General features: G+C 43.8%; 1 protein-coding gene and 1 pseudogene across 3 annotated transcripts in view; both read right to left on the reverse strand.

Annotated features, from left to right (window-relative positions):
* Positions 1-14,954: 14,954 nt before the first annotated feature.
* LOC130683984 (protein SLX4IP-like) lies at positions 14,955-18,244 on the reverse strand (annotated as a pseudogene).
* SLX4IP (protein) overlaps positions 15,154-23,632 on the reverse strand; it is a 220,846-nt gene continuing 212,367 nt past the window's right edge. For all 3 annotated transcript variants that reach the window (XM_057502727.1, XM_057502726.1, XM_057502724.1), the window contains one exon: positions 15,154-18,263. In XM_057502727.1, the coding sequence (XP_057358710.1) occupies positions 18,249-18,263 (15 nt within the window). In that variant the 3' untranslated portion in view covers positions 15,154-18,248. The remainder of the gene's footprint in view (positions 18,264-23,632) is intronic.

Raw genomic sequence — 23,632 nt, forward strand, 5'->3', positions numbered from 1 at the left:
GTGTGGCCTCTTGTGAGCTTATGTAGTTCTGCTTAGCTCTGCCATGTGCCTTTGCCACCCTGCCAAGTCTGTGCTGGTGACTGAGGTCTGATAAATAGCTTTGCTTGATAGGGGCACGGACGAATAACTGAAAGCCTTTTCAGCCACAAAAATTCATCTTAAGTTCTCCACCGCAGAGCTGCTGTGAGAGCCCATCTTGGGGGCCTTGATTCCCTTGTTATTCAACAGCAAGTGTGAATACTGCTTGAATAAACACCACTGGATTAATGGCCTGTAGTGTGGAGGTGAATTGTTTGTGAGCACTCACAGGAAAGCCACCACCCTAAAAGGGTCTTAAATTTCTGGGAATTGGTGTTGGGGGATGAAGAGGGAGACTGGATGCTTTTTCTTGGCTACTTGGATTATTATTAGTGCCCAGCCATCACGATAAACCATCTCGTGGCTTTTGTGCCCACATTTGCCTCTGGGTGGCTTCCTCCCTGCACAGGTGGTACTTACAAGTTTCTGGGGTTCAGGCCCATTTCAGCACCTTGTCCCCAGGGAGTGTTCGGATGGCCTTGCCATGCAGCCTTGGGGTGCCAGGAGTTGGGGCTTCCCTGCTTTTCCAGGGTCAAGCTGTCCCCCCACCTGTTAAGGGAAGGAGAACTGGTTCTCACTGGTCGCTGCTGGGACCAGAAGTCACTACAGCCTGCCGTCTTATCGGGGGTACAGTAAGCTTTGCCTCTGGCCCCTCTGCAGTCAGGGCCAAGCTCAGTAATGGGCACCTGGACAGCTTCCAGCAGCTGCGCGGAGCTGCTAGGAGTTCCTGCTGCTGATTAGGAAATGAGAGCTTACCCGTCCTCAGAGCTGCGACATTCGGGCCTCCCACCACCTCCAGTTTTCATAGTGTTACTCCAGCTGGAACAACGAACTGAATGGATGACGAACAGATGGAAATGTTTTCCTTCTTTCATTCTTGAGAAAGCTTTTTTTCTCTACCAGGCTAGGAGTTAGGTTCTCTGATGGGCATCTTGTTTACCGATGGATGATGGGCTCTCCATGTCACTGGCTCCTTGTGCTGGAGCAGACCCCAAGGGAGTCGGAGTTAACAGTGCGGCTGGCTTGTTGGAGAGGCAGCCTGAAGGACCTGGACAGCGATGAGTCTGGCTTCCCATGACCTCTCCCTGCCCTAGTGGAGCAATGCTTTCTCTAATCTCTGCTGGTAGACAGGTGGTTTCTGCAAGGTGAGGTCAGAGGGAGGGGTCAGTTCTGTCCTGGTACAGACCCAGTAAGCCAGGACACAGCCTGGTTTACCAGCGGTGAATGCACACATTATCCTGAAGCAATATTTTGCTCTGGTGGTTTGTAAACTTGGATTCTTCAGGACCCCAGAATTCCTTAGGTAGTTGCCAAATGCTTTTGTGCCAAGAAAAAAATCTTAATGAGCCTCTGCAATTCTTTATTCCAGGAGGGAAGTGATTGTGCGATTGACACATGGTATTTGCAGAAATTTCTGCCCAGGACTCTGCCGGCAGTGGGAAGGTACAGCTTGGGCTTAACTGGGCACAGCCCAGACCTGGGACCTTAACTGCAAAGGGCAGCTTTCCCTTTTCTCCAGGTAGAAGGAATCAGCAAGGAAGCCCTGGTTATGCTGGGGCCAGAGAAGTGGCCCAGGAAAAGAAGGGACTCAGTGCCTTTCCTCTTTCCCAGGAACATTCTGGGCCCTCTTTAAGCAGGCCCTGGAAGAGAAAGAATTTTTAGCCCACAAACTTGGCTAGACCTCCAGCGTTAGACTATACCGTGCCTCCAGGAAGGAATTTAGATGAAGTTGCTTACTTTAGAATGGGAAGCTGTCCTGAGAGTCTAGTCTTACACATTGTACTTATGACTGGGTTTCTCCTAAGTGCAGATTCTCAGGCCTAGCCCAAGATGAGCCGGAAGTGGGGCCAGGGGAATCTGTATTTTCAATAAGCTTTCCCCTCCTCCTCCTTCCTCCCCGGCTTAGGTACAGTAAAATTTGAGAACAACTCTACTAAAATGCTAAAGTACCAGCTCTTCATTAATTACAATGTTTTTCCTCCTTGTTAAACTGAACTAAGTAGCCTGGAAGCCAGTTTGTTGCTAAATTGCCACCTGACATCATTTTTAAGTAAAATAATTACACTGCCCCTTGAGCAAGTTGTGGTCTAAATACTTCATGTATATTGGCTGACCTGAGGGGTCAGTGAGTCAAAGTTAACTTATTGGCTACCATTTCTCAGGTAGTGAAAAGCCAAAGGAAGCAGAGCACGAGGCTTCCCACCTTTCTAAACAGTGTATCCCTGTCCATCCAGAAGTGAGCAAGTGTGTGCCTAAAAACCAGTTGCCTTTGAAGACAAAAAAAAGTCCTGCAGACCTACAGAGGTTTTCAAGTTGGGCTGAGCTATGTTCCATCATTTCCGCTTCAACTGTGGCTCTTTCTTGCCTCTACTGGGAGTGAGAAACAGGAGTTCAGAGGTTCCCGGTCTGGGAGGACACAAGCACTGGGTTATGGGAAGCCTCCTCCTGCTAATGTGTATTTATACTTGGTAAGCTCTGATTCATCCAAGCATTGGAACAGAAATCTGCTTCCTGAGGTTCTGTTTTTAAATAGATAGTTTGCAAAAACAACAATTATTTTTCTTAACATTTTTTTTTCCACCCCACAAGCAGCTAAACATCCTGGCTTGGGCTATGTCAGTCTGCAACAATGCCAACAGACAGCTTGGTTATCAAAGGCAGAAGGGTGCCCCAGGGCACTTGGGTAGGGTTCTGGCCCCAGAAATCTTAAAAACAGTTTAGAAACTACTAGGGCTCTCTTGTTGCTTCACTTCAAATCCACTAGATATTTCTTAGTTTATTAAAAACAACAAATTTCCCTTTGTGAACAATTGCCTTTCGATGGTTGTTAAAAGTAAAAGCAAACTGGGGGGGTTTCTTAGAGGGCTTCAGGGATGGCTGCCTGGCACGGTACCCTCTGAGATTGTGGGTGCTGCTCCCTTGCCTTGGACATAAAATTCTACCTGTATTACTTGCTCTTGCATGCCGGGCACAATCTTCCTGGCTTACAGTGTGTTTCTTTCAAGTCCTGGGCAGTTTTACAAGTTTAAATTATGTATCATTATTCACGGTCTGGTGTTAACCTGTGATATGTAAGTTGAGAAAATTAACTTGGAGAGTGAAGGCCCTTATATCCACCAAGAAGCTCGAATGGAAGACTGCTCACTGCTTATCCCCCATTTACCACTCCCCCTGCAAATATCCACAGCAGGGCACCCAAGAGTTGAATTATCCAGAGAGTAAAAGCAGATGCCAGCAACAGGAAAGTGACAGCTTTGTTTTAAAGAGAAGCTCTCCTGGCAGGGCCAGTGGGGCTTCTGCATGAGCCCTGAGGGGAATACAGGTTTGCAGCTGGCTTCCTACTGAGTACTCAGGCAACGGAATGGCTGGCCCCCTCTCTGCACCTGAAGAGTAAAGCTACTTTACTTCATCTGTGCTGAGAAACGTGCAGTGGAAGAGATTTTATCTTAAGACTCACTGGATGTTAACCCAACTGGAAACCTCGCCCATCAAAGGATGCAACCTCCTTACTTTCCCAGGTGGGGAAACTGAGACTTAGAGAGGTTCCAGGCCTTGTCCAAGGTCACACAGAGAGTTAGCAACAGCCGAAACTACAACCTGGGGCTCCGGATTCCTGGACTGCTGTGATGTCTGGGAATTTGTCAGGTGTATGCCTGGATCCTGCCTTGAGTGTGATTTTCAAAGATAAAGAATTGGAACATCAGTGATTAACAAGAAGGGGCTGCAAAGCCTCAGAAAGGTGGCAGGAAGCTGCTGCATACACAGTGTACTGATCTGAGCTGTATTTCTGGGTTTTGCCTAGAAAGCGACAGCTTTATAAATCTGAGAATGATAGGTGTTTTCCAAACCAAAAATTAAGCCCGGTCCCTTTGTAGGTGGTTCTTTGTTCTTCAACTTGATTTCCTTTTTAGTCTGTTTCATAGAATTAATAAAACGAATTGCAAGAAAAGAGGTTCAGAAGGAAAACCCACAGCCCCACTACAGCCTAGTCCTTTGCACATGCACACATGTGCATGCCCTGGAGAACGTGCACACTTCACAGTTTTCAGGACAACAGCGCTGCTTTTCCTGTGAGAAGAGGCAGGTGGGAGGAGCCTGGCCAGTGTCAGGTGATTGCAATTATAATTAGGCCTCATCCCACCTTCCCTAACCACTCCTGCTGCCTTGGCAGCTTCTTCCAGGTTACTGCAGAAAAATCACCTGAGCATTTAAGAATACTGAAGTCTAAATAGCTTGAAGGTGATGAAGGTCGCCACATCCGGTGTGTGGCTGGGCCGGTGCAGACAGATCTGGGAGTTCCTGAGGCTGCCTGCGGGCAAGCTCTGCTTCCTCCGCCCCTCACCCCAAAAGCCTACTCACCCATACTCTCCCCACCCTCCGCTGAGGGATTAGGGACGCATCCCGCAAGTCATTCTTAACCTGTTCGTTGTGTCAGTATGGGCCAGAATTACATATCATGCAAGAGTTTCGTACCCACGCAGACGCACTTGGGAAAGCTCCATGCTGGAGACAGAAATGTAAAACCTCCAAGTTCAGGACATAAACAATCAGATATCCTCAGAGGGCTCTCTCTGGCTTTGCAGGGACAGTTTTTGGAAGCGTTTTTTAAAAGCTATCAAGGCGCGAAACAGGAAGAGCACAAATGTGAAACAGCTATAGGTTTGCACAAAAACTAAGGGAAAAGTGTGTGAGGGAAAGAATGGGAGGGGGAAGGGGTCTAGAGGGGGTGGGCAAGGCCTCACCATGACCCCCAGCTTTCCCCACACCAGCCCTGTCATTGCTGTGCTTCCTGTTTGTTCTAGGTCTAGTGCTCTGCAGACGAGGCCCCGACATTCCTCCAGCACGTTCTGCCTCTGCCGGGCCTGGGTGGCTGCTTTCCCCTTCCCAGCGTGCAGAGCTGGGCTGCAGGCCGAGTGTCAAAGGCACCGCTCGAGGCAGACTTCCTGGCTCTTCCTTCCCAATTCCTGGCATGGTAAGTTCTGCAGCGTTAGGCTCATGCAAGCACTGCCCAGCGGCAGGGTTTCTGGGCTCTTGTGCTGGGTGGACTTGGATTCTAGGCTCCACTACTTACAAACCTGGGAAAGGTTCTGAAATTGTTTGAATCTCAGCTTCTTCATCTGTAAAATTGTGATCATAAATGTGTACCACTGTTTAGTGTTCATGAAAACAGCTGGCAGGAAGAACGAAAGCTGCCCTCGGTATTACCAGAAGCATCCTGTGATACAATATAGCATCCATTAGAAGATTAAAGAAGCCAGCTAGATTCCAATGACAGCTTCCTCTCTCACCACTAAACAGGGTCTCTGTTCAGAGAGGGACTAAGAGGTGTTGGCTCTGCTGGTAGATGGAATGCCAAGATGGCCCCAAGATTCCTGGCCCCTGGTTTCATCAGACACTAATCCAAGTATTGCTGTGATGAGATTTGGGACGAGAAGTCCCAAATCAGCTGGCCTTAAAATACAGAAATTATGCAAGCGGGGCTGACTAATCACAGGAGCTCTTTAAGAGCAGAGTTTTCTCTGGCTGGTTATGGAAGAAGTCAGGGAGATTCAAGATGTGAACGAGTTTCAGCACAAGGGAGGTTTCTCCCCTCCTGTGATGGAGGGGGCCATGCGGCAGGGACCTGACAACAGCCTCTAGGAGCTGAACAATGTTCCCACCCAACCACCAGCAAGCCGGACGATGGGGCCCTTAGTCTCAATTGCTAAGAACTGAATTCTGCCAACAGCTGAGGGAGCCTGAAGTGATCTTTCCCTAGTTGAGTCTCCAGATGAGGATACAGCCTGGCTGATACCCTGATTCCAGCCATATGAGACTCAGAGTTGAGGATCCAGCTCAAAGTTGTCAGATTTTCTGAGATAATCAATTTTTGTTGTTTTAAGCTGCTGAATTTGTGGTAATTTGTTACAAAGCCACAGCGAATGAATACAGGCCTCTTCTGGAGAGAGGGGTACCAGGCTGCCCCATGTGCAGGCGCTGTATTTGGCTTTGACTATGCAAATTGTCTGCTTTTCCTCTGGTCAATTCAGTACCTGCTACCAGTGTAGCAGAAATAAAAGTTCATTCAAGACAAGAATGAACTTCAGGACCGCAAAAAGACTTGGTGCCCAACTAAATTCTACAACAGTGTGTGGGTGTGTGAGCATAGACAGCTCTCTATCACCTCTAAATAATAATTAACAGAATACATAGCTGACTCTTGAACCAATGGGGGTCACGAGCTCTGATTCCTTGTGCAGTCAAAATTCCACATACAACTTTTGACTCCCCTAAAATGTAACTACTGATAGCAGTAGTTTAACACATATTTTGTATGTTATATGTACAAGTTTTCCCTACAATAAATATGAAGAAAGTATTGAGAAAATTATAAGAGAAAATACATGTACAGTTCTGTACTGTACTTATTGTACCATAAGTTTATCATCTGTTTACAAGATGAATATTTCTGTCAGCACTATATGAATAATGTGTTATATGATACAAAACACTGTAAATGTTATATGGATTAGTGAGGCTGGACATCATAAATGAAAACATAGTGTGAAAGAGAAATTCATATTTATTTATAGATATGATTAATGCATTGATAACAAAGCAGCAGCAATACGATTGCTTTATGGTAGCCTAGTATAACTGATAACCAATTGCTTCCCGATAGCCTAGCCTATACACTAATGAATGAATCATTACAAAATTTTTGTGGTGTATAGTATTATAGTCATATTTGTAATACAGTCTGAGAAACATTACACTAAAATAGAACCCACTTACTGTGATGATAGGCTGATATGCAGCTTCTCCTATTATGAGAAGCAAGGCTGTAATGAAGTTCTATGAAAGCAAAGTAACTAAAAAATAAGAAAACTGACACATTATTTTCTATTAAATATCACTCACCTTATGTCTATGTAAGAATAGGCTGTCCACTTGCATACATGCCTCACACAAGATGTACTACATGATGAATACTTAGGTGATGATGATAATGACACAAAAAGGTAACAAGGTTCGTACTGTACAATTACTACATTTTCACATGAAGACACACACATACACATAAGTTGATTACCTGTATGGCATGGTGGTTATTTACTTTTCATTAGGTGGAAGTGGATCATCGTAAAAGAAAGGCTTTCATCTCGTGTTCATGTTGAGCAGGCTGAGGCAGCAGCGGGGGTGGTCTTGCTGTTTCAGGGGAGAAGGCAGGAGAGGGAGGCACACCTAGGGTAACTTTTATGGAAATACATGGTAATTTCTGTCTGACTTGTTTTTTTCATTTCTCCAAAAATGTTACAATACGGTACCAATCCTCCCTCCACTGTTTGCTTTAGTCTCAGTGCCCATATCATAGAGGGTCCATGTCATAAAAGAAGTCCGGGGCAGTCTTGAATAATCAGGACCCTCCTGCCAAACTGTCTAATGTCAATTTGTTTTCTGGCACAGCTGCTTCTAGGTCTTCCTCATTGACTGGCGCCGGTATGAAAGTGCTCATCCTCATCTAGTTGTCTTCTGTTAATTCCTCCAGTGTGGTGTCTGTTAGCTCTTGAATTTCTCCAAGATTTGTATCTTGAAACCCTTCACCATCACTTTTTTTTTTTGTCATATCCACACTCTTATGATTTCCTTGATTGGCCTTATCTTAAATCCTGTGAAATCATGCACAGTATCTGGATGTGTTTTTTTCCATCAGGAATGTATTGTTTCAGGCTTGATGGCTTCCACAGCTTTTTCTATAACAATGATGGCATAGACTTTCACAATGTCCTATCAGGTTCTCTTCCACAGCACTGACAATCCTTTCCATAGACTATCATATGAAATAAGCCTTAAAGGTCTTTAGAACCCAGTCAGAGGCTGAATTAGAGACATTGTGTTTGGGGCAAGTAGACCACTTCAACACCTTTGGTGTTGAATTAAAGGGGTTCTCGGTGGCCAGGGGCATGGTCCAATATCAAAAAACTTTAAAAGGCTGTCCCTTACTGGCAAGGTGCTTCCTGAACTTCAGGGACAAAGCATCAATGGAACCATTCCAGAAAAAGTGTTCTCATCTGGACCTTCTTATACAATAAAAGACTGGGCAGCTGGTATTTATCTTCTACCTTCAAGGCTCAGGGATTAGCAGCTCTGTATGTAAGGGTAGTCCCTGATCATGAACCTGATTGTATTTGTACAAAACAGTAGAGTTAGTCTATCCCTTCTTGCCTTAAATCTTGGTGCTTGCATCTCTTTCTCACTAATAAATGTCCTTTGTAATATTTATGTCCAGAACAGGGCACTTTCATCTGCATTAAACACTTATTCGAGCAGATATCCTTTCCCCTCAATGATTTTCTTAATGTATCTGCTGTTTCTTGGTTGGCAGAAGCTGTTCCTCCTATTGTCTTGACATTTTTAAGCCAAATCTCCTCCTAAAATAATCAAACCATCCTTTGCTGGCATGAAATTCTCCAGCATTAGACCCTTCACCTTCCTTTAAGGTGTCACAGTGACTTAACTTTTTCTGGAACCTCCTAAGACTTTATAGGCATACTTTTCTTATAGAGATCCTGTCCCCACATAAAAGCTGCATTTTTGATACAAGAAAAAGGTATTTTGCAAAAAGTGCAAACACCTCCATGCAAATACCTCCATGCCTGCTGGCCTCACTGTAGTGAGGGCTGAATAAATTTTTCTTCTTTAAAAATTGTTCTTATGCTGGACTTATTTATCTTGAAATGGGAGGCAACCACAGCTACAGATCTCAATCTATGGTACATATCAAGCAACTCAATTTTTTCTTGTAATGTCATGACTCTTCTCTGCTTCTTGGGAGTGCTTCCAGTTCACTAGTGGCACTATATGTGTGCCCTGTGGTTTTTGTTATGTAAGGCTTACAGTATTATACTAAATGCAGTGATAAATAAGACAGAACCATGGGAGACCACTTTTTACTTGACAAACTGCTTCTGTGGCAACAGTTAGTATCACATGGCATTTTAAGTGCATGCTCACAACACTTGAGCTCACTGCAATATGTACAGGAGGTGGTTATGAAATTAGTACAGTATTATGTACAACAGTTAATTTTATGCGGTTATGGCTTAATATTGCATCTTTACATTTGCTTACATTTCTCTCAACTGAATGGCGCCAATGAAGAGTAAGCATGTGTGTAAGTTTTCATAAATTTCAACTTAAAAAAAAATAATTTATTTATTTATTTTAATTTTTTTGAAGAACATTATGTTTACTAGGCTCTCCCCTACCCCAAGTCCCCCCAACAAACACCATTACAGTCACTGTCCATCAGCATAGTAAGATGTTGTAGAATCACTACTTGTCTTCTCTGTGTTGCAAAGCCCTCCCCTTTCCCCCACCCCCCACATTATACATGCTAATCATAACACCTCCTTTCTTCTTCCCCACCCTTATCCCTCCCTACCCTCCCATTCTCCCTAGTCTTTGGTAACTGTTAGTCCATTCTTGGGTTCTGTGATTCTGCTGCTGTTTTGTTCCTTCAGTTTTTCTTTTGTTCTTATACTCCACAGATGAGTGAAATCATTTGGTATTAGTTTTTCTCCGAAATTTCAACTTTTTATAATCAATATATATATACTTTATATATAATATATATATTAGTAGTAAATGATAAAATTAGACTAGTACCTGCATATTTTCATGCATTCATGATATTTCTCTTACTTTTCTCAATATTTCTAGGCTATGCAGTTCATCTGAGAGTTTTTTCAGATTGTTGCAAAGCTCAAAAAAATTTCCCAGTATATCTATTGAAAAAAATCCATGTACAAGTGGACTTGTGCAGTTCAACTCCATGTTGTTCAAGAGACAACTGTGGTCTTTCTTCTATATCCATCCTCCCCACCACTTTATAAATTAGGGCCATGCCCAGGTAAGATAAGCTTAGCTGAGTAAGCTCAGGTTCCTGGTCTGGGACAACTCCAGGACACATAGTCTCGGGCCAGTTTCTCTCCTTATGAAATCTGATAATGGTTGCCTTGTTTTCTGGATGAGCTTTTTGGTGGATTGGACCTCTCAGAAATATTTTGTAATGGCCCCTCCCCCGAAGCAGTCTTTCCCTACAAGGACCGTCCCTCTAGGTTGTCCTCACTGCACAACGGCCATTTCCTCTGAACTGAGAAGGAACTAAGTATCAAACCCAACTTTCTCTCACACCATATTCTCTTTCTAAGTTTGCCTTCATATGTGGGGCAGCTGGCCTAGATGAACATGCACAGCCTGGGGCAGAAAGTTCAGGTTTTTCTCAAGTTCAGTGAGCTTATCTAAAATATTACCAGGACCTGACAGCAGACCTTATGAACCTGAAAGATAACAGCCCAAATCATTTCCACAACCAGGACCTAGAACAATGCAATTTGATAAACCAGTATGAGAAATACTATCTTCAAGAGAAAGCAAGGCTGATATGATATAGAAAGTCCACAGATGAATGGACAGTCTGCCTATCTCTGAGCCTGTATAGAGATTTTAGGGGAGATCCAGAAAGTTCTTCCAGCGAGAGAGTCTTATTAGCATCAGAACAAGAACCCCAACAGCAAATGCCCTGCAGCTCGGACGCCAAGAGCTCTTCTGAGGTGCTTTCCGATCAGTGGGCACTTTTCATGGAGAGCACCCACTGGCACTTCTCCAGATGCCCCTTCTGCCCAGGCAGCCTACATTCTGCTCTGGAGGGTCACCAGGCTGAGCGGAAGGCACTGGGAAAAGGCTCATCAGGAAAGCCTTATAAGGGGAATATACCCAGCAGGGCAGGGCTGTCTTTTCACAAGCCCTGTTTGACTCTGGCATCACACAATGGGACCTTCCAGGCTCCTCCTACTGGAACCCATCCTAAACGCCTAGTCGGCCACATCAAGGCTGGAAGTTGCCCTGACTGACCGTTCCACCTTCTCCCTCTGACATCAGGAATGGATGGGCTGGTATTAATCATCCCAGGCACCCAGAGTGGGTTTGGGAAAGAACTCTCTGCATGCTTCTCACTAGCTGAGCATGTTAAGCAGGAACAGAAAAGGCCTTGAAGAGCCACTGGGTCTAGAACAATCCCCCGTCAACCCATCACCTGCCTCCTCCGGAGCAGGGTCTGTAAGTCCACAGTCCCAGGGGCAGGTGGAGAGCAAGGTGAAAGGCAGTGAGTGGAAGTAAGTGCATCTGTGTGAGTGTGTCCCTGTGAGCATGTGTGTAAGCACAGAGACAGGACTAGTAATAGAAGAGCTGGTGAGAGGGCGTGGGAGACTGGGAACTTATTTATAAAATCTCTTCTGCCCTAAAGCAAGTCAAACTCCCTGCTGAGGCCTTGCTTTTTCTTCCTCCCTTTTGAGTCTTGTGTGCGGAACTGACCTCTCCCCCGGCAGAGGTCAGTGCTCTGCTCACCCTGTGCACTCGGCCTTCTGGGGCTTGATCGCCTTAGAAGCCTGAAGAGGAGAGAATTCTTCAGCTCTAGTTTCTGCAAGAAAAGCTGTAGTAAATCTCATGAAGAAGCTGGTCTTTTTCTTTTTTTTTTTAAGAAGCATGGATATGTTATGATCTTTTGGGAACTGTGGAAAAAACAAAACACAGACATGAAAACCGTATACCACCTCCCACAGCCTACTTTACCCCCAACATAAATCAGGCTGGGTAATGAATGAGGTTTTAAAAGAAATGTAACTGAACTAAATACAAGGTCAGCATCTCATCCTAGGTAATCCTTTGGAGACAAGAAATTCTCCTGATTTTCCCACAGGGTCATTTCAGATGCACTTACTGAGCCAAGCTATTTTAAAAGCCTTCATTCTTCCACTGCCCTGCCAAACAGGGACTCGAGATTCACACGCACTTCTTGAGAGATTATTAATGATATTAATGATCATGGATCAAAGGCAAACCCTAGACAATTATTTAGGTGCTTTAAAAACTCCTATTCTGTATGAGGGTAGCAATTGCTCAGTGCTGACAGAGATTGGAGCTGTGTTCTGATGTGTCCGGTGTAAAGCAACATTACGAGCATAGAGTGACGTGAAGGAGAAAGCAAAACTCATCTCTTTGAATGATTAAAATGTATGCACGCTGACACTTTGTCACCAAAGCCTTTCCCATTCATTTAAAAGTAGTAAACTTCTGATCTGCAGAAAGCCTCTCTCCTGAGGAGTCTCAGCTCTTAGCATACCCTGCCTCTTTTGACATCCAGTATTTCACACACACACGCGCCCTATGATTTTTAAACAATCATTCTTAACTATGGCTTCTTATGAGAGTCTTTATTTGAGGAGCTTTTAAAACTTCCAAGACTCAGGCCAAATCTCAAGGATTCTGATTTAACTAGAAGCTACCCAGGTAATTCCAGTGTGCATCCAGTGTCAAGAACCTGTTTTTAAATGGATAGAAGAATTAATGCATGGGAGTGGTGTATTCACCTCAGGGTTCTACAGGACTTAAAATAAGAGAGATAATTTTACTTTACAAACAAAGAAACTGAGGCCTGGGAGATTAAGTGACTTGTCTTGAAACACACACACACACACACACACACACACACACACACACACGCCAATTAGTGGCAAAGCAGCAGCCTAAACCCAGGGTTTGCAGCTTGTGGCCCCATCCATCAAGCCGTCCCTGGATCCCCAGTCCAGGCCACAGCCAGGCAGGACAGCTCTTCTGCTGGCAAGGCTGCTTGGCGTGCTGCCATGGCCAAAACATGAAGAAATGGGTTTTGCTCACAGATTGCAGTGGTTCTCAGCATTTCATACACAGCTATTCAAATGTATTCTTCTACCCTGATATTGAAAGGCTCCTGAAAAATCACGTACAGGACCCAAAGAGAAATATATTTACAAGCAAGCAGAGAGGTCTGGGATCTTCTCATAAAAGGCAGTGTAGAGAGAATCGGCCCAGGACGTCATTCAGTGATGAACAAGGACTAGATCCACTTAGAAAATGGAAACAAACCACTTGGGAAATGTCAAGATTCTCTGGAAAGGAGTCAAGGTCACATACTTTAACCCTCACAAGAGGGGTCTATCTTAGCTCACAATTGAGAGAAGAGGTAAGAACATATCTGTAATGGAAAGACAGCCCCAAAATCTTAGGGGCCGAGTGAATCACAACCTCCTACACACTTTTTTCCAAACGTAAAATCTTTAGGACCAACAGTTCAAACACAGAGCTCCTCTGATGGTTTTAACAGTGTTCAAAACCTCAGAATTGCTTCACGGAGGAAAAAATGCCTCTAACAAATAAATATGATTTTAAATAGCATGTTCAGTGGAGGCATTTTGGCTGTATATCATTGGGGTTAATTCACTTGTTTTGAAGAACAGTGATTATACACTGGTTTAATATTTTAAAACAATTTTTATTTTTATATACAAAACAGGTTCATTTCTGCTATATACTCCTTTCATCCATGTACTTTCAGGTATGTATAACTATTTAAACTATTTAAACAGTTTAAAGAAAACAAATGAGAGGATAAGGCTAATGGGAAAAAAAGAGCTTCCCTGGTGATGACTAAAGTCACTGGCTTCTTAACTTGACTGAACAAAGTTATTCTGGGCAGCTGTCAAACCCACACCTCTAGTTGTCTGATCAGAGGCTTTGGGGCCAAATGTATGGTTTTACTGATTTTTGTTTAGTTAAAGAATCAAGCCTTTTAGTAAGTAATTACAATTAACACATGGCAATATTATGCTGCATAATGAAGCTTATTTGAATGTGGTGATGAAATTCAAGCCCAGAACTGAGTAGTTCTCAACAATTAAGGCAATAATTTCACCCCCTCATGTCCCCTCTGCTAAGATACACACTGACATATATTTGTTCTTTGTCTTGTTAAATAAAGAGAGAAACCAAATTAGAGCAGTTCTGCAGATTTCTGAGAATTTAATGAAATCATTAAATTGTAATACCAATGATATATATAGTTAGACTCCTATCCTGAGTAATTATCTGAATTAACTTCATCTTACAATGCTTAATTTACTTTGTATTAAGGAAGGGCTTTAAACTATTTAACAGAAATCAGCTTAATTTTTAATTTTTTACGTGCTCCAACGTGTTTCAATTAATTAGTGTTTCAATAATAAGGAATGAACTCTCTCATTTAAAGCATGGAAATTTCCTCTAAGAAAGGGAAGAAATTAAAATGATCTACATAAGTCATAGCATGTTGAACAGAGAATTTTTGACTCTTAGACATTTGTTACCTCAAAAGGAAGGCTGCTCACGAGAATTTTGTGGAAAAAATATAGTGGGGTCTGCCAAGAAGGAACTGAGGAAACTGGGACTGGCGATGCTGCTATCCCAGGCCATTGTCAAACCTTTGCGCACAGAGGTGTCTTCCCCCTGGTGCTCTGCCCTCACCAAGCGCTTTCTGAAATCAAAGACCATGAGATGCACAACAATTCAGGCTACAATCCAAACCTAACACCAAAAGCAAACAATAAGCTGTGTTCCCATTGTTGTCCCCAAGCTACATTTTGAGATACCACATTCAGACACAAGCTAGATTCTCTAGAAATCATACAGAGGCTTTTTAGGACCTTTGCTTTACATAAAATGAAATGTATTTCCTCCTTCTTCAACATTAAAAAACTGAGCAAAAATGTGCAACACTCACTCCTCTCCCCCAAGTGCTCACTCCTTTACATTTAACAAATGCATATATGGATGACAGTTAACGTCCTGGGGCAAAGAAAAAAATGCTAGAAAAATAACACTGACTTTTCTCAGACATTAAAAAAAAAAACCCACATCAATCTATTTAAAAAATCACTTGAAAGCACATGGATGTGACTTAGAAGCCATGACACTGAGAAAATTATGGAGTTTAAGTTACAACATTAATCAAATTGGATTCACATTTCTTCCAAGCATCAGAGTTCCAGGACATGAATATAAATTTTATTTGGTTATTAAGTGGTTGAAGAACTTTTTCTTTTTGACTAAGAATACTGATGGGGTCTCAGGTTTTCAGATGCTGAATTATTAAGATTATTAAGAATATCAGAACACATTATCACTCCCAGCAGCAGAGAACTCTTCATTTCCCATCTAAATAAGTGACAATAAAACCTGGCAGCCATTTTCCACTTTGTACTTTCAAATATCCAAGGAAACATACAACCACTCAAGTAAAGAGATCCAGGGGTGTTTCATACACATGGAAGGAAATGCTTAACGGCAAAATTCCTCGAACACGTGCCATAGTACAGAAGTGGAGCCCTGTTCCCCCGTCAATCTGGTTAAAACCCCATGTACATGGTGGCCATGAGCAAGGCCATGTCAATCTGCAACCACAGGGGTCATTTTCCTTCTGTGGTCACAGTAATTGCTATTTTCACAAATATACTGAACCTCAAAGCCAAGACTTTTCTTGAAAGAAATCATTACAAGTATTGGTTTAATCACAGGGCCCAGGTTAATGAAAAGAAGTTAATTTCATTAGAAAAATTTGCTCTGGTGCCTCTAGTGCAACCATCTCCTTGCAGCTCTGGCATAGGCAGCAGCCACTGTTCCTGAATGGTTGTCCTTTTTATTCCAGACTCTTCCAGGGAGCTTGCTGTTTCTCAGTTTATCACTTGGGTTACTATTTGTGTCCTGTTTAAACTGTTCTAATAGCTGTTTCTGTTTAAGAAGATTAGATGACACACTGTGGTCCGTCGTCAGTGAAGAGCCCACCTAGAAAACCAGCCACCCTAAGAGAAGGGTCCCCCAATGGACCATGGAAGTCAAAGTTCCAGCATTTTCTCAGGAGGTTTCCATCCTGTGCAGTCTACCTCTACTGGATGAGCAGAATCTGCCTTACTGTGATTATCATTCTGTTGGGCTCCCTTTTCTCCTAAAGAACCCTTTAAATGGAGTCAGCTAGAGGGCAGGGAAAAAACCTAAGAGGGAAAAGGAAAGGTCAACAGTGGGCAGGGCCACGTTCCTGGTGGGGCTGGTGAGGCTGGACCACAGGAAGCGGACGGTTTTCCAGAAAGGGTCTGGAGCATCAAAGGAACAGCATCTACATCCATGGCCAGTCACGGCAATCAAGGCTAAACTTCATGATCCAAAATGGTGCTGTGAAACTTGGTTGCTTCTTAATGAGTCTTACTCTACAATACAAGTGGGGAAAGGCAGAATGAGCTGGGAGAGACCACTAATTATAGTCTTGAGCAAGGACCTACACTGTGTCTGTTTTCATGTTTTTTTATTTCACTGGGATTTTTCTGGGTCATTTTTCTGCTAACTCCAACACTTCTGGGAAATACTTGATTTTCCTTGTTACTAGGGAGTTATTACTTCTAAGGACCACCCAAAGTTGAGCAGAAAAAGATACATTCAATGGGTAGTCTTTGAGTATGGTCTTTTCCTTATTTTAGAATGAAATTGGGTTAAAAAAACCTTTAGTAGGTGTTCATCCAAAATTAAGTCATGGCCATGATTCACTATGTGACATTTCAGCAAGCACACTGGAAACAAGAGAGGGAGATGCTACAAATGGAAGGTTCCTGTTTTGAAATCTAAACTGCCTGTGAGGCCTTGCAAATGGGAAACTGGAAACTATGACCACTGTATTCCCCTTGGGGTCTAGTCCTTGCTGAGCCTAACCAAAATCTTGGAGGTGGGGGCAAGGGCAGGGACAGGGAAGCCTTTCCCATGTCTTCCCTAACCTTGGGCTGAGTTACCTGTACTCAATTCTTAATTCTCAATTGCCAGCAATTCTTAGGGTAAGTAACAGCATCCTGGGGCTGTGGACACCAAGCTGTAGAGCCTGGGAACAGAGCAACTCCTACACTGAAGCCAGGTATTTTACAAGTTTGAGGGAGCAGGTGCGCATGTCCTCACGTGGGCTCCAGCTGACTGACTGGATGCCATGCTAGCCAGGTTGGAGGAAATAAACACTACAGAGTCTCCAATTAGTCCAGTGGTTCTCAAACTTGAACATGTTTCAGGATCACCCAGAGTTCCTCAGTCAGTAGGCCTGGGTGGGGTCCATGAGCTGCATTTCTAACACATTCCAGGTGCTGGTCCAAGGAGCAGATGTGGAAAACCACTAGCCTGTCCCCTCACTGCCACCCTGCTCGGGCTGAGGAAAGGGAGGATCAACTGCCCCAGAACTGAACTGCAGACCGTGCCTGGCCTTACAGGGCCCGCCACATGGTTGGCAGTGACGTGCCACAGAGACAGCTGATTGGCTTCTTCACGCGGCTCTTTGACAAGCGGTGTTGTCCCTGACAAGGCGAATGGCTGTTTAACTTTCTGAAGACAGGTGTAAGTATGACGAGAGAGTGGCAGTGCTGTGAGAAAAAGCACATGGCCTCCTGGAGGTGACCGCTTAGAAAGCTAGCCCTAACACAAATACCTATTTTCTGTTTAAAACAATCCTGCTAATCCCTCGACGATCACAGCGTCTATACACACTGCTGCCCTCCCCTCCAAAGGCGAGGCCACCATACTCTCACCCACGACACTGCCATCCTCTCCAGTCAGTGGCCTCTTTTGTGCTTCTTTCTTTCCTTGGTTGGGCTGTCCTGGATTGTGGGTAACTTCCAGTGTTCATGACTGAGCCAGTTTGCTGTGCCTTCCCTGGCTCAGTTTTCACAAGATGTTTGGGGGACAGAGTTTGCAAAACATCCAACTCTTCATTAGACTAGGTTTGTGCCAAGTCTCGTTTCAAAAGTAACTCGGGATCTAACAGCTCTCAAGTTGGGAGAACCCTGGCAGCTCTGCCATCTCCCACTGCCGTCTCTCTCGGGACCAATCGATTGCTTCCAAGAGAAATGCTCTTGGGGCGGTCGACGTCTTCTGCAGACCTGCGGTTCCTGCATTTCTGTTGTGTGTTCCGGCCCCTCGTGGACTTTAATTTGGACCTGGTGATGTTGACTCACAGCGACAGACAGGGCTCCCGCTTCGAAGCCCCGTCTCTAACAGCTCCCCAGGATGAGGTTTTTGCTGGCTGCTGATGTCTTCTGGCTGCGCCTGACGAACATTTCTCAGCTTTTGAACAGGAAGTCCCCAGTGGCTCTCAGCTGCCTTTATGTAATCCCTTGCTTGCCTGGTGGACTCCCGACAGGGGCCTGGATGAAGCCTGGCTGTCACCCCTCCTTGCTATCTCTGCAGTCACTGAGTCACTAGCTGTTGCCACAATGTCCCTGCTGCTCCGTGATTTGCTCATGACGCTTTTCGTTTCAGTTCTTTTCACACTAAAAAAAGAAAGATTTTGTTTATAAAGTTGTGAAGGCACAGTTTCCTCAAAATTCCCCCTGCCACATTTTCTACACCTGGAAAAGGAGGCAAGTGCTACCCTTCTTCCTTGCTTACTTCCCTGGCAAATCTAGAAAAATCCTCAAGTGCATGTTTAAATGCAGAATCAATCAATCAGTAGTCCTCATGTTTTCCATTACACTAGGATACATCAGGTACACCAGGAGTCACTTTGTTTATTCATCACTGGGTTATCAATGAAGTTGTAATGGAGTTCATATTTTAATTAAGGCAGCAGATAGGTATTTATTTCAGATGTTAAGGATCAGTATTGCCTAAATTTGATGTATTGATTTTTTCCTATAAGTAAATGCTCAAATACATCCAAAGCACAGGCTGTGTATGCTTTTACACAAACACATACACCTTTTCTACAACACACACAATAGACAATGTAAACTTCACTTGGATTATAAAATTCACGTTGAAGGGCAGGACAGAAGCTGCACAGAATTTAGACACTAGAGACTTTGACTTCAACATCTATTTGTAGGCTTGTGAATGGCAAGAAATTTCTTAAACCACCAGACTCAAAACACTGAAGCTGAAATATTTATTTTGGCCAAGCTTTAGTCTGGACACACACACACACACACACACACACACACACACACACACACACACACACAATGTTCTTACTGTTGCTATCAGGGACATGAGGATTATCATAATTATATTAGATTCAGAACAAGCATCTCATAAAAGGAATGTATTTTTTTTAGATCTGTCTGCAGTTACTCTGAAAGTTATATGAAACACACTACCAACAGGTGCTTTTCATCTTCAAAGCACTTGAATTAGTCACTCCTTGCAACACACCTGTGAAGCAAGGACTTGATCCCATTGTCCAAAAAGCAAGAGAAAGAGAGTCAGGAAGGTGGAAGAGCAAGTATGTGACGCAGAGAAGGGTCGGTGCTAGAGGGGGCTTTGTGACTAGGTTGCAGGTTGAATTCTAGTTGTTGAATTCTAGATTTCAGGTTATGGATCCATACATAGAGACAGTCAAAAAGAAGAAAAAGGAAACATGCTGGACCTATGTTCTTTTAAAACATGTCTCTTGAGCTTTGAACCAGGAGGAAATGGACTTTCTGTGCACTCAGCAAAATAATGAGACACACCACAGAGAGCTCTGTCTACTCTAAAAGATAACAAAGGTTCATCCAGAAATCGACTAGCTGAACATGAGAAAAAACAGTTATACTCTGAATGTCCCAGTGAACAGATTTATTTTCATGAAGACTAAATACAACTGCTTAGTGTAGGGTATTTCAATTTTTTAAAATCTAGAACTTTTGGGTAAACTGCCACTTCTTTTGGACTCCTAGCCACACAGTTCATACACTAATATTACATACAAGACTGAAATGGGAAGGACATTGATTCCAAACCACCTGGGAACTCTTGGCCCATATCTGATGTCTGTGCCCCCAAATATGATGAAGCCGTGTCATGGGGCCAGGCAGTGGCATGTTTGTGAGCTTTGATCTTCCAGAAAAAACTCGTGGTTCAGTGGTCTGTACCCTGATTATCCTAAGAATTCCCCATATTTTCTCTGCCTCCAAAAATATAGAGTATGGCCTTTGCAATACTCAAGACTGGGTAAAGAATTAATCATTTTAATACTGGTACTTCGAAAACTGTAATTTATTGTTCTTAGCTACTAAAAAACTGGGAGTTTTGTCTTCTTCTTCTTCTTAAACAGAAGAAGATACCATGGTTTTACAGAATTCTATAGATTATTTGTCTATGTATCCTTACATGTTTCCATGGAACTTCAAAAGAGAGCAATTAGAAAACATAAAAACCTCCTCACCTCTGCCAGCACTGACCCATTTCACACTTCATAATTGTTTCCCTTTTCTTGGTAGGGAGCTAACCCAGACAAGGTGCTAACATATCTCATTTCACAGGACACTAAGTACCCTTTTCTCCATCAAATTCCACAGCAAAATGTTGCTGCCATGAGGAAGAATTTTGGTAAACTACCAAGTAGGTCTGTGGTTTAGAACGATATTGGAATTGCTAACAACAGCTCTAGAGAGCCTGGTGGGCGGCAGGCGTACACGCCTGGGTGTCCCCGGGGGTAGATGTTGTTAGCTTTGTCCAATCACTGCTCTGAACCACTGGGTACCAGCCTTTAGCTCTCGTTCACCCTGCCTATGCATTCAGCCACAGACCAACATTGCTCAAAGTCATATCCAGTTAACCCAAGTCAGTTTTAAGAGTTAGTGAACAGAATATTATAGGTTTTCTTGGATTATATTACATTTTGATGCTTCTCCCCGTTTCCCACCCCGAGACTTACTAGTTGACCAAATATAGCTACAGTCTAAAAGTTAAATCAGAGAGACTGAGATTTATGTGTGAAACACTTCTAAACATGCCCTATAAGTACAGTAGATTTTCCCCTTACAACCACACCCTGTAAGTGCTGTATTTTCAGAGCTGAACAATTAACATAAGGAGCATGAGTCAGGCTTTGAACAACTCTGTGGGAACCAGAAAGCCTTTTGCTATTAGGAATGATGTAAATTCCCCAAGGCTGGAAGAAGTCCACAATGGAAGGCAGACAGGGTCATAAATAACAACAATAGATACTGCGTAGACCACTTGAAGTATGATGCCACGATAGTGACGCTCTTCAAATCTCATATTAGATTCAATCACTGCTTTTATTATTTTTTTAAAACTTAAAAAGCAGCATGTATTTCCTATGCAAACTTCAAAAACTTCTTTAAGCTACAGGACAATCAACCCTCATCCTAAATTCCTCTGAGAACAAAAAATGGGGGACAATGTCCTTGAAAGAAAGAAGGACAACAGAAAAAGTAACAGAGTGACAGAAGGAGATGTCCAGTTCAAAAGGTGCAAAACCTGCGACTTCATTTTCAAAGAAAAAGAAAAGAATAAGAAGAAAAAGAAAAGCAAGGCAGGGTCTCCCCCTTTCAAACTAAAACCACATTTGGAAATTTGTTGAAGGAGGCTACATTTACATTTGTATAAAGACTGGGTGGGCAGGAAAAAAAGATTAGCCTCCTTTTTCAATCCTTGAACTGTCAGATCTCATTAGAAATCTCTCATTCTTATTTTTCTAGGGGGCACTTCATTCCCCTTTGCCACTAAATCACAGCCCCTAGGGTCCCCCAAACAAGTCTTCCAAAGGAGGCAGCTATCACCTGGGAACAGGATTTCCTGAGGGAGTTGTCTTGATTACTAATGGCTTCACATCTGGCCCCAAAATGCAATCCGTGGCTTATCCAGAGCAAAACTCTTACGGTGCAGACTGTGTGCTGAGAAGTTTTTAATAACTCTTAGGCTTACCTAGATGATACTACTTCCATTAAGATTATGCCCTGAATAATGAATGGCCCTGACACCGTCTGCAAAGAACACAGACAAACCCAAAACATTCAAAAAGGCTTCCAGTTGGCCATCCAAAGTCCAGAATGAGTGCCCCATGGGGACTCAGGTATTTTAAGAAATTGGTCAACCAAGAGGATTCCTTTGGACCTTCATCAAACAGTCTTCACAACCGGAAGCTAGCTCTGAGTCTAGCCAAGGAATAAAATTTTGCAAATACATTCCCTGGTCAACTGACCCCCTCACCTTCCCCTCAATTTATATTATTATTTTGGGGACTACTTTGAGGATTTTAGTTTTAAAACTGCAAAAAGTTCCATGACAAAACCAAGCAGAAGTAGGGCAAGGCCTCCAGCCCCAGAGGAAGTCTCATCTAGGGAGACAGCCCACTAGGCAGAGAAGCAGCCCAGGCAGTCTCCCAGGGCAAGGGGTCAGTCCTTGTCTCCATCCCTGGGGATGCTGTGGAGACCAGTGATGAGCCCTTGGGTTGAGAGCAGCTGGGACACATGTGCCCCAGGACAGGTACAAGGGGAATGTTGAATGAGTGAGTATATAAGCGTAATGATGGCTGACATTACTCCAGTGCTGCTGGTCTGCGCTGGTAAACGCATTTGAAATTGCTGGAGAGAAAGGACTGCAAAGAGAGCCCCCACCAGAATGAGTCAGGCAACTAAGACACGCTTCCAGCCTCTAATCAGAGAATGGGCTGAACTGGAATGTAGTACAAGTCCTGGCTGATGTCCAAGTGACAAACGTAAGCTGAAATTGTGGACAAACACGGTCTCACTCCACAGAGACTTACTGGATACTACTTTTGAACAGAACACTGTTCTGTTGGATTAGTGAGGGTTGGGGAGCGAAGTTGGCCCAAAAAAGATGTAAGAAACACCTGCTCTTGACTTTATAACCTCCTTGGAGTCCATAAAACACAGCTGGGGCTCCCAGAGTCTAGTGGGAAGACTGGCACCAAGGGAGTTTTGAAAATATAGATTCCCAAGATCCATCCCTGGAAGTTCTGATTCACAGGATCTGAGGTAGGGCTAGGACATCTATATTTAGCTTCCCAGGTGAGTCAGGAACTGCTGATATACATGTAACCACACTCAACAGAGCTGAGTGGCATTTAAACCAAGGTAAACTGGTACACCAGGGCAGTGCTTGGCAAAGTGTGGTCTGCTTGACCCAAGCATCAAAATCATCAGGACGGCTTGCTCCAAAATGCTCAAGATTCTACCCCAGAATCCTCAGCATTTGGAACTCTAGGGGGTGAGGTCAAGGCACAGGCATTTTAGGCAAGTTTCCAAGTGTCCTGATACCTAAGAGTTCCTGAACTTCTGCCCTGAAGGGGCACATAATTGATAACTGAGCAGAATCTAGCTGAAACACCCAGTCAGGCAACACTGACCTCTGTACTGAGCCTTGTTTGAGGCCCTCGTGGGAAAAGACATGGAACCCCAGGTAATTCTTGCTCTCAGAAGGCCTCCACCCCACAGCGAAGACAAGAAACAAACAAGCAGATGAGGTGTCAGGTGGTGACAGAGTTATGAGGAGAAATAGACCCCTAGAGGGTCCTGGGGGTGATGTTTCAGGTATGGTGACCAGGGAAGGCTGCTGTAGGTAAGAAAGGGAGCTTTACCCTGAGACCTGGATGGAGGACAAGCCACAGGAGCATTCGGGGAAGTGCACCGCAGGCAGAGAGATGCGTGAACCCCCAGGACTCTGAGCACGGAAAGGAACAGGAAAGCAAACTAGGGGAAGGGTTCAGGGAGCAGGTAAGAGGGGCGCTGTGTGTGTGTGTGTCTGTGTGGTGAGAGTCAGGAGGGGGCAAATCATGTGTGGTGGCTTTTATAAGGATGGCACATTTTATTCCAGGAAGATTCCAAACAGAAAAGTGACTTGGCATTTTAAAAGGATCACCATGGATGCAGTGGGGGGTAAGGTAGAAGCA

Source organism: Manis pentadactyla, chromosome 5, assembly GCF_030020395.1.
Source record: "Manis pentadactyla isolate mManPen7 chromosome 5, mManPen7.hap1, whole genome shotgun sequence".
NCBI lineage: Eukaryota > Metazoa > Chordata > Mammalia > Pholidota > Manidae > Manis > Manis pentadactyla.